The sequence below is a fragment of the Rhinolophus sinicus genome, linkage group LG15 (genome assembly GCF_036562045.2).
Source record: "Rhinolophus sinicus isolate RSC01 linkage group LG15, ASM3656204v1, whole genome shotgun sequence".
NCBI classification, from domain to species: domain Eukaryota; kingdom Metazoa; phylum Chordata; class Mammalia; order Chiroptera; family Rhinolophidae; genus Rhinolophus; species Rhinolophus sinicus.
Window position 1 is genome coordinate 47,884,755 of NC_133764.1, and position 10,409 is coordinate 47,895,163.

General features: G+C 52.2%; 1 protein-coding gene across 1 annotated transcript; it reads right to left on the reverse strand.

The window, feature by feature from the left end:
* Positions 1–6,069: 6,069 nt before the first annotated feature.
* Positions 6,070–9,765, reverse strand: KRT35 (keratin 35). The gene is made up of 7 exons (XM_019747540.2): positions 9,304–9,765; positions 8,389–8,471; positions 8,034–8,190; positions 7,732–7,893; positions 7,312–7,437; positions 6,595–6,815; positions 6,070–6,307 (listed from the first exon to the last, which is right to left on the reverse strand). The coding sequence occupies exons 1-7, from the start codon at positions 9,763–9,765 to the stop codon at positions 6,160–6,162; spliced, it is 1,359 nt and encodes a 452-aa protein (XP_019603099.1). The 3' UTR covers positions 6,070–6,159.
* Positions 9,766–10,409: the final 644 nt, after the last annotated feature.

The window sequence follows — 10,409 nt, forward strand, 5'->3', positions numbered from 1 at the left end:
AGTGGCATCAGAGGGAAAGAAGTGTGGTGGCAATGCCAGCTACATGCAATAAGACTCTTTGGACCACTCTTCAAAATCATAACCAGCACTTATTGAAAGCATACAAGTGCCAGGCACTACGCTGAGTCCTTGGCATTCATTTGCACATCTTATCCTCACTTTAGAAAACTATGAGGTAATTAGTATTGTAACAAGGTGTGGCGGTGGTTCTCGTAGTATGGCCCCCAGAGCAGCACCATCAGCATCGCTCAGGAACGTGTTAGAAATGCAATTTCTCAGGTGTATCCCTGACCAACTGAATCGGAGCTCTGAGGGCGGGGTCCAGGCATCTGTATGTAACAGGTCCTCCAGGCAGGTTTGAGAACCCCTGAGGTTATAAGAGCACCTGTGTCGTGCGGGAGACCCTGCTTGCTGCACCATTTGTCGTGCGGGACGGCCTGCGGGGTCTCTGCTCCCGCTCCCCACATAAGAACGCAGGATATGGTGAAGCCAAAAAGGAACACCCACGGAGCCATAGGTAGGGGAGTCATACCACTATATTCTCGCTGGCGGCACTATACTCTCACTGGAGGCTGGATCCACACTGTCCACAAACCGCCACCCACGCTTGCCAGCCCAGCCGCCATCTTCTTGCTAGCCCCCATTTTCTCTTCTCTTCTCCTCTCCCTCTCTCCTAGCATAGCCACAGCAGTTATATTAGTGGCCAATGGCTCACTGGTTACAGCTGACGGCCAACTAGCCACAGCTGATGGCCATGCAATCACAGTTGGCCATTTACTACCTGAGCCAACACCTGTCTATGTGAGGCCGAGAGCCTGGAAACTTCTTTCTGGGGCTCTGCCCCCACACTCCACCCCTACAGGCTCTCGCCTCACACGACAAGCGCTTCGGGTGTGCGAGGAGCCTGGGGTGAATGCAATATCCTGGACACAGCCAGGCTCTCTGGGCACAGCCAGGGTTTCTCAGGGCACCACCAGTGCTTCTGGGCACTGCCAGACTTCCTGGACTTCTTAGGGTACCACCTGTCTTCCCGGACACAGCCAGGGTTTCTCAGGGCACCACCAGTACTCCTGGGCACTGCCAGACTTCCTGGACTTCTTAGGGTACCACCTGTCTTCCCGGACACAGCCAGGGTTTCTCAGGGCACCACCAGTACTCCTGGGCACAGCCAGACTTCCTGGACTTCTTAGGGTACCACTAGTTTCCCCGGGCACAGCTAGGATTTCTCAGGGCACTGCCACTTTCTCTGGGAACAGCCACACTTCCTGGACACAGCCAGGGCTTTCAGGGCACTGCCACTCTCTGTGGGCACAGCCACACTTCCTGGACACAGCCAGGGCTCTCAGGGCACTGCCACTCTCTGGGAACAGCCCGACTTCCTGGGCACAGCCAGGGTATCTTCAGGGCTCAGCCAGACTTCCTGGACTCAGCCAGGGCTCTCAGGGCACTGCCACTCTCTCTGTGCCTCTCAGGGTACCCTGCTGGAACAACAGCGACTCACAATCAAGGTGCTTACATATTCTCAATGGCGGCCAGTCAAGAGACAAAAGCAAATATCCCCCAGTTCCACTAACAACAGTTCCCAAACAAACAGTCAAGCGGTCCATTAAATTAGGGATGGAAGGCAATTCCCCATAGTCCATAGTCATTCACCAGGGCTGTCCTCGGGGTGAGGGACGACCTTGACCTCACCCTCATCTCCCACGGAGGACTCAGCAAGTGTTACCTCCTGGGACTACAAGTCCTGCATCCGGGCTGCCCGAGCAGGAACCTCCCGGCCCACAGGGCTGCAACGACCTTCGCTTTCTCCGGCCTGTGCTGGTTGGGGAACCGTCCACATCTTTCCACCTCTCCACGGGGCTCCATCTCTCCAGCAGCTGCATGGCTTTTCCTGTGCTGGTGGGAGAACCGTCCACGTCCTCCCATCCCCTCCACGGGGGTCCAGCTCTCTGGCAGCTGCTCCTCCTGGTCTTCCAGAGACTCAGTGTTCATACACACAGACTGCTCCACCGTCCTTTGGAGAGCTTTGGCTGGCACCATACCCTGCTCACTGCGCCATTTGTCGTGCGGGAGACCCTGCTTGCTGCACCATTTGTCGTGCGGGACGGCCTGCGGGGTCTCTGGTCCCGCTCCCCACATAACGCAGGATATGGTGAGGCCAAAAAGGAACACCCACGGAGCCATAGGTAGGGGAGTCATACCACTATATTCTCGCTGGCGGCACTATACTCTCACTGGAGGCTGGATCCACACTGTCCACAAACCGCCATCCACGCTTGCCAGCCCAGCCGCCATCTTCTTGCTAGCCCCCATTCTTTCTCTTCTCTTCTCTCTCTCTCCTAGCATAGCCACAGCAGTTATATTAGTGGCCAATGGCTCACTGGTTACAGCTGACGGCCAACTAGCCACAGCTGATGGCCATGCAATCACAGTTGGCCATTTACTACCTGAGCCAACACCTGTCTATGTGAGGCCGAGAGCCTGGAAACTTCTTTCTGGGGCTCTGCCCCCACAACCTGCCACCACAATTCCTCTTGCAGAAACATAACTGTCTTTACTTGAAAAAATCCATTAAGAAGTTCTTAGGGTAAAAGGTGGGCTCCCAAGTGCCTTGATGTTCGCTGGCAAGGCAACAGAGGGAGAAAGAGGAGAAGAATTTGACGTTCCCCGGACACTCATGTCAGGAAGGGGTGAGAGGAGAGAGAGGCAGGAGCTAGAGGGAGAGGCACCAGGAGGGTGGTGAGAGGCTGTGCACTGGATGCTGTCCCTCCCCGTGGTCCCCAGGAGATCTTCAGCAAAGTCCACTATATTCAATAGATGTAATAAAGGAGAGTGGAGTATTCAAAGCCACAGCAGACCAGGTTTCCAGCCAAGGTGCCAGACCCGGTGTACGCTTCACAGGTGACGAAGCGGGGACAGGGAAAGGTAGCTCCAGCGGGAGAGGCTATGCAGTCGGTTTTCAAACCCAGGTCTCTCTGAATCCAAAGCCTTTCCTTGTACCCTGGCTCTCTAAGGCCAAAGCAACCTGTTGGACAAATATTAAACAGGGAGGGAGAGCAGGGAAAGCAATGCACGGAAAGCCAAGAAAGTGAGACAAAACAAGGAAGAAATACTGGTGAGAGTTTGGGGCTAAATAGGTCAAGGATGGAGATCTATTTAAATAAATAAAGGGCACATAGGATCCATGTTGGGGCCTGGCCCAGGACTGTCTCCTTCCCTCCACTCTTTGAAAAAACAGGACGACCCCAGAGAAACTGATACAAGACCTACAAAAACTGAGTTTAGGTAGTTCTATCATCCAAAAAGCCAGTGTACCAACCTACCTGTACACATAGCAACTTCTATCGGTTCTTTAGTGTCTTATCACTAAATATGAGCAGAAGGATCACCAGACATTTGAGAAAATTTTCCAACATTAAAAACAAAGACTACACAACCAAACAAACAAAACAGTGAGAGGAAGTTGGGGAAAAACAAAAACAACGCAGACTCTAAAACCATCTATTAAGATTTTATATATATATATACCTGTGTGTATTTTTTATAACCTCGGAGATAGTTTCTCCTTGAAATAAGAGCTGGATGTTATAAAAGAGGAACAAAGAATAAAAAATTGGAATTAAATACATGATAACTGAAATTAAAAATTTAGTTCAGATGTTTGAAATTTAAGGAGAGAAAAAAGCCAGAACTAAGGAAAAGCCAAAAGGGTAACCTGAGGATCAGATAGCACTAAGGTCTACATCAGAGCTGCCTGAGCCCCCTGAACTCCCAGCTGCCTGGCCAAAAGGACTTCCACCTAGTGAACGAGCTCTCAACCCTGGCTGCATGTGGGGATTCCTTGGAGGGCTTTTGAAAACCCCAACACCGGGCCATATCCCAGACCAATGAAGTCAGGTTTTCTGGGAAAGTCAGGAAACTGGCCAAATGGAAACAGCGTTATAATTTAAAAGCACAAGTAAATGAAGTAAATAGTGATTCCAGGCAGGGCTACACAGGATTGGGTTAGCTCCGTCTTGGAGGGAGTTAGGGTAGGTTTGGCAGGGGCTTGTACACGAGCCCATGTGTACAAGAGAGCGTGCATCTACTGCTCACTGACTGTGGCTTCCCCCACTGACTTTGCTCTGAGTCAGAATTAGCTAGTAAGTCATGTAACTTCATATCCATTTTGGCTGGCCTGGTTTACCCTGGGTATCGCTGCTTGGAAGAAAACCTCAGAAATGAAACCCCAGGCAGGGGAAAGGTGGATAACCACTGTCAGAACAATCCAGGCATCCAGCTAGAATAGAATCCACGATATTGACCAGTTTTCAGATGCTCGGCATATGCTCGGCAAAGCATTAAAGACCTTACAGCACAGTAAGTGTCATGTGTTCTTTTATTGATGATGAAACTGAGACTTAGGAAGGGACTATCATCTGCTAAAAGCTCTCACAGGCAGTAAGTGGCGGGGCTGAGATTTGAACTCAGGTCGGTCTGACTCATGTTTGGAGCCCATGTTCATCGCACTAATCCATGGCCCCTTTTAGCTGGCCTCCTCCCACCACTGAGGTCGGTAGGAAAAGAGGCAGTGAGTGGGTTCCTTCCTGTCCTATCCCAAGGCCTCTCTCCAGTGCAGGGCAGTCCTGCCACTGGCACCCAGCACACTACCTCGCCCAGGGAAGCGCTCAGTAAGGCTTTGTTGAACGAACTGAATGATCCTGAGACCATCCTCCTCAGCAAAACCAGTCAAGGTGTTCTAAGAAAACCAAAGCTAAGGTGGTACAGGATGCCTTGAGTGATTGGCTGGCATGAATCAAGCCCCATACCTTCCTTTACAGAGGCTGGAAAAGGGAGGATTCTTAACCTGAATCAGGGTGAACTATCCTGGGTACCCGTAAGAGGTGGAGGGTCTCAGGCCCTCTTTAGTCAGCATCTTTCCCCCATCTGTTCTCCACCTTGGGTGTTATTACAACTCTCTTCATATCACTGAAGTTCCTCAGCATGTGCTCTTGGCATCTTATAAAGAGCACGTGGCCATCTGGGGACAACCCGCCTTCCTTTCTACCTCAAAATTTTGCCTTCGTCCTTCTCCGTTTCCCAGTGGGATTGATGGAACTTGGTATTTGCCTTGTCTGTTGGGGGAGGACCTTCTGGACACAAGTGAGAGCCTTTGGGTCAAGGTGCTAGGAGCTCCTACTTCCACACGGACATGCTTTTGTACCCAAAGTCACTTGTGCCTCCTCAGATGCCAAGGGCACACAAGAACATGATGAGTCTCTTAAAGACGAGAATCTCTGAATTTACGGATTTAAGTCACAATGGCCAGCTCACTCTCTCATCATCTGCTTTTGGTGGGGTATGGGTTTTTAGAGGGGTTGCTGAACTGGAAGGGCTGCATGACAGGGCTGCAAGGAAAGAGAGGGTTTGATGTAAACACTGCTAAAAGCACCCTGGAGTGGGACTTTGTATTGCTGTTCTCATGAGGACCACGGACATGAAGCTCATAAAGTGGCCTAAGATGCTTCCCCATGAACAGGTCCCAGCTCTGCCCATCCTTCTCTGGGATCCCACAGTGACGGTGTGTACTAAGAGGGTAGTAGGAGTGGTCTGGTAACACCTGCCACCACACTACTCTTGGAGAAAGGTCTTCATCAGGAAAGCTGAACCAAAAACCCCACTAGAGCCCTCTACCCACTCCAAATGGAGGCTCAGGTACCCCATCATCCCCAGCATCGTATGTGGTCAAACATCCCCCATTAATCTACCCAAGAACCACCCTTCTTCATGAGCAGAGACACAAACCAACAATCCAGAATGGTGCTCCTTAGGCCTCGAGAGCCAGAGCAAATGAGCTTTATTTTTCCACCAACAGAAGCCCTCGATTGCATTTCAGAACCCACTGAAACAGCACCCAAGAAGAAAATCCTGACCCAGGAGGCGGCCTTAGAAGAGAGGCCCTGGCAGCCGTTGAAATGATAAGGAATTGAGTCTTTCAGTAGCAGCCAGCCTTAGTGACAGGCTATGAGAAACTTTATGGTGCGTATGTGCAGTGAGACCTCTCAGAGTCAGGCTGAGGGTCTGCGTGAAGAGAAGGAACTCGGCTGTAGGGGTAAGATTGAGTAGAGGCCAAGTCCAAGCCCTGCAGACAATGGCCTTGGTTTCCTGGGCTGATCACTCTCAGAACCGGCCCCCCGGACAGGGGACACAAATGGGGCGGGGGCTGCAGGTTGTACGGGCTGTGCCAGGACCACAGGAGGCCACAGGAAGACTGGGGAGGCATGATCTGGAGGGCGAGGGGTCAGGGGTACACGGGTTACGGGGGAGCCTAGGAAAAAGAAAAAGTTCAGATTACTATGATTTTCCAGTTACTGTTTTCAATGACTCAGAGCACCTTAAAAATCACCTAGTCCTGCCCCCTCGTTTTACCAAAAGGGAAACAGGCCCGGGGAGAAAAGGGACTTGCCAGGGTCACATGATAAATTTGTAATAAGACCAAAACTGAAACCCAGGGCTCCTGACTCCAAATGCTGGGCTCTTCCCAGACACCATGCTATCTCCCCAGAACTTTGTAGACTGCATTCAGAAGATGTGGGAGCAGGCAGTGATACTCACTTGCAGTCCTCGCTCTCCAGCAGGCCCCGGTACGTGTTGATCTCGCCCTCCAGCCGCGCCCGCACATCCAGCAGCACCTGGTACTCCTGGTTCTGTCGCTCCAGGTCGCCCCTGATCTCGGCCAGCTGGGCCTCCACGTTGCTGATCAGGCACTGCATCTGGGCCAGCTGGGAGCTGTAGCGGGCCTCCGTCTCTGCCAGGGTGGACTCCAAAGCATCTCTCTGTAGGAGCAAGGATTGTATAGGGAGGAAGAAGATTGGAGGTCAGAGAAGGAGCAAGGAAGTAGTACTTAATCAATCTGGGTCTCAGTGAGGCCTCAGCATCCAAGAATGGAAACTCAGAGAATCCCTTTGAGCCAGGATGAACCACAATCAGACATCTCACTTGAGATGAGTCAATTAGTCCCTGTAGCCTGCTTGGTCTAGAGCATTTAACCCTATAAATGATATCTCTGAGTAACTGATAATTACTCAGAAAGAATCTGCTTACACAAGTACAGGAGCTGCTGCCTGAACATGTTCAGGCACCACAGGCCTCCTGTCTTTAACCTCTGGGGCATTTGTGACTGGGGACTGGGCCCTCACTCCCTCTTCCTGCACAGAAAATCTCTGATGCTTGAGAACTTGAAGCCCCGGGGGCTGCCTGTGTGGTCAGAGCAGGAGAGTCAGGGGAGCGCATCCGCAGCTAAGCTTGGTCCCCAGCAGCCTCAGGACTCACCATGCTGTGCTGGGCCTGCAGCTCGATCTCCAGGGCATTGACCGTGCGTCTCAGCTCGATGATCTCCGCCTGGCAGGTCTGCAGCTGCTCCGAGCTGGACACCACCTGCTGGTTCAGCTCCTGAGTCTGAAACATGCACACGCAGAACCTGGTCAGCATCACTGGAGACTCAGCTACAGAGGTCCTCAGAGGCCACTTCGAATCATGAGCCAAGAACAACCTTCCAGATTACCCAACCCAAACCATTTATTTCACACTTGAGGACATTCTTGCTTAGAGGACAGCAACCTGCCCAAGATACGTAATGAAGTCAAAACAGTGCAGGAACTCAAACTTGGGTTTCTTGATTCAGAGCCCCAAGGTCACCTCTGTGCAACCCACCGTGTGTCTCTGTTGCATTGACTGTTTCCAAGTACCTACCTGAGTGTTGAACCAGTCTTCAGCATCCCGGCGGTTGTTTTCCACCAGGGTCTCATACTGGCACCTCATTTCATCCAAAACACGGTTCAAGTCAACAGGTGGGGCAGCATCCACCTCAATGTTGAGCCGGTCACCAAGCTGGCAGCGCAGTGAGTTCACTTCCTGTGGCACAGACCAGGATCAGCACTAACCTTCCCAGCTGGTGGCCTCACTTAACCTTCTCCCCGTGCCCACCAGCTCCCCATGCCCACCTGCTCCCCATGCCCACCAGCTCCCCATGCTCTCCTGCTCCCCATGCTCACCTCCTCATGGTTCTTCCTGAGGCAGAGCAGCTCCTCCTTCAGGGACTCCACCTGGGCCTCCAGGTCGGACTTGCACAGGGTCAGGTCGTCCAGGATCCTGCGCAGGCCGTTCATGTCGGACTCCACCAGCTGCCGCATGGACACCTCCATCTCATACCTGGCAGGCACATGACAGGGCACCAGAAGCTGCACTTCCGTTTTATACCCAAGTCAGATCCCACCCCAGACTGGCCTGATGCTGTGTGCCCACCTTAATGCCACCTTAGTGACTAACTGTGGCCAAAACCCTGAGTCCAGGTGTCACCTATGTCCAGTTCTACCAGCCCACAAACCAGGAGCAAGCAGGACAACTCACTTGGTCCTGAAGTCGTCCGCGGCCAGCTTGGCATTGTCAATCTGTACCACCAGCCTGGCGTTCTCCGCCTTGGTGCACAGGGTCTGGGGAAATAAATTAGTGACTTCAGTACAAGAAAGGACATTCTGCGAGCTGGAGGGCCCCAAAGCTGGCTCAAGCTGCCTTTGAAGGGAGGGTGGCACCCATCCCCGGACTGTTGGTGGCTGAGGCTCCATAAAGGCTTATGGGCATACTGTAGGGATTAGAGTAGGAAACGTCTAAGGTCCCTTCCAATGCAGTGTGTCTGTGACCTGGGATAGAGAGAGGGAGGCATGGAAATGCTTCAGGAAAGACCTGGCATGGTGGCTACCTATTGTCTTTCTATGTCCCCGGCTACTAGGGGCTCTGGGCAGGTCATTACCAACAGCTTACTCTGATTCCTTGGTCATAAATTGTCCTTAGGAAATAGCTGCGACTCACAGGGGATGTGGGCAAGAAGGAAACTTCTGAAAGGCTTTTCTTTCCCCAAGTTAGTTATAGGAAACCTGATCTGCACCAAACACATCAAATTTAATCCCCTTATGAAGAAGGAGAAAGAGAAGGAGGAGAAGGAGAAATCAAAACTCAGAGAAAAGAGCTGTGGTACCAAAGTCACACAAACTGTGTTCAAGTTCTGATTCCATCAGCTGCCAACTGGACCACTTTGAATAAGTCACCTAACCACCGTGAGCCTCAGTGTTCTCATCTGTTAAATGGGCTGATGATCCCTCCCATAAGATTACTGGGAGGAGCAAATGAGGCCACAGTGTGAACATGCTCTGCAACCTCTGAAGTGCCCCCGTGGAAGCAGGGCTACCACCACAGGTGTTCTGGCTCCCAGTCCACTGCTGGTGGCACGAGGCTCCTGAGCAGCCAAAGCCACTCTGAACCTCTTACCTTCTTCTGGAGCTCCTCAATGGTCTGGAAGTAAGACTGGTAGTTGGGACACAGGTAGGGCACCTGTTGTTCACACCACTCGCGGATGCGGCTCTCCAGGCTGGCGTTCTCCTGCTCCAGCTGGCGCACCTTCTCCAGGTAGCTGGCCAGGCGGTCATTCAGGAACTGCATGGTCTCCTTCTCACTGCCAGTGAGGATGCCCTCCCCAAACCAGCCCCCACCCATGTTGTAGCTGGTGGCAAAGCCTCCAGACGGGAGGCAGAGAACAGGGAGGCAGCTGGCGGCTCTGCAGCTGTTCCTGCCCAGCCCAACTGAGCATGAAGAGAAACTTCGGGAAAGGCTTGGGAGCTTGCAAGAGCTGCTGGAGTACATTGTGGACACGCGAGGAGAGCCCCCATGGGCACCTCCCAGGCCCTTGAGAGACCCTGAAGAGAAGCCGGCCTTGAGGCATTTGGAAGCCATAGCCTCAGCAGCCCGGGCACAAGTGACAGATCTTCCAGGCCGGACACCCCCTATGCAGAGACACAGCTCCTCACCCAGGTTTATATCTCTGCCCCAGTGGGCGTTGGCCTTTACAAAGTATTCTCTCCTTGTTAAAGTTAATACCACTTTCTATCAGAACCCCTCATTAACCTGTTATTTAGCTTCCCGTGAACATTTCCCTGCCTCGTAAAAAAGGAGCCCCGTTGGACTGGTGGCTACGTCGAGACTCATCTCCACCACCCCATGTCGCTGGGAGACCAAGTCTTGTCAGTTCTTCAAAGGGGCCCGTCATCAGAGCCCAGACTTCAGCCTCCTCGTTAAGAAGTGTGGGAGTCTAGCCACATTCTTGACTTTCTCCAGCATTGTCTCCTTTTATGGGCCTATGGGACCAGAGGAGGCCTCAGTTTGGCTCCCCGGCATTGGGAAAACAAGCCTGATTGCTGTAAGAAGACAGGAGCCTCAAGTTCAAGGAGACACAGAAGTCTCTAGAACGACCTAGGAAATATGGCCATGGTAACCAACTATCACATTTTCCCCAGGATTGTTCCAGTTTTAGTGCTGAAAGCCTTATATCTCTGGGAACCCCTCAGTCCCAGGAAAAATAGTTCAGTTGGTCATTCCAG

Coding starts and splice junctions, on each gene's coding strand:
- KRT35 (XM_019747540.2), bottom strand. CDS start 9,765: ATGGCTTCCAAATGCCTCAAGGCCGGCTTCTCTTCAGGGTCTCTCAAG. Junction 8,191..8,388: donor GCGGACGACTTCAGGACCAA/GTGAGTTGTCCT, acceptor TGTGCCTGCCAG/GTATGAGATGGAGGTGTCCA. Junction 7,894..8,033: donor TCAGGAAGAACCATGAGGAG/GTGAGCATGGGG, acceptor TCTGTGCCACAG/GAAGTGAACTCACTGCGCTG.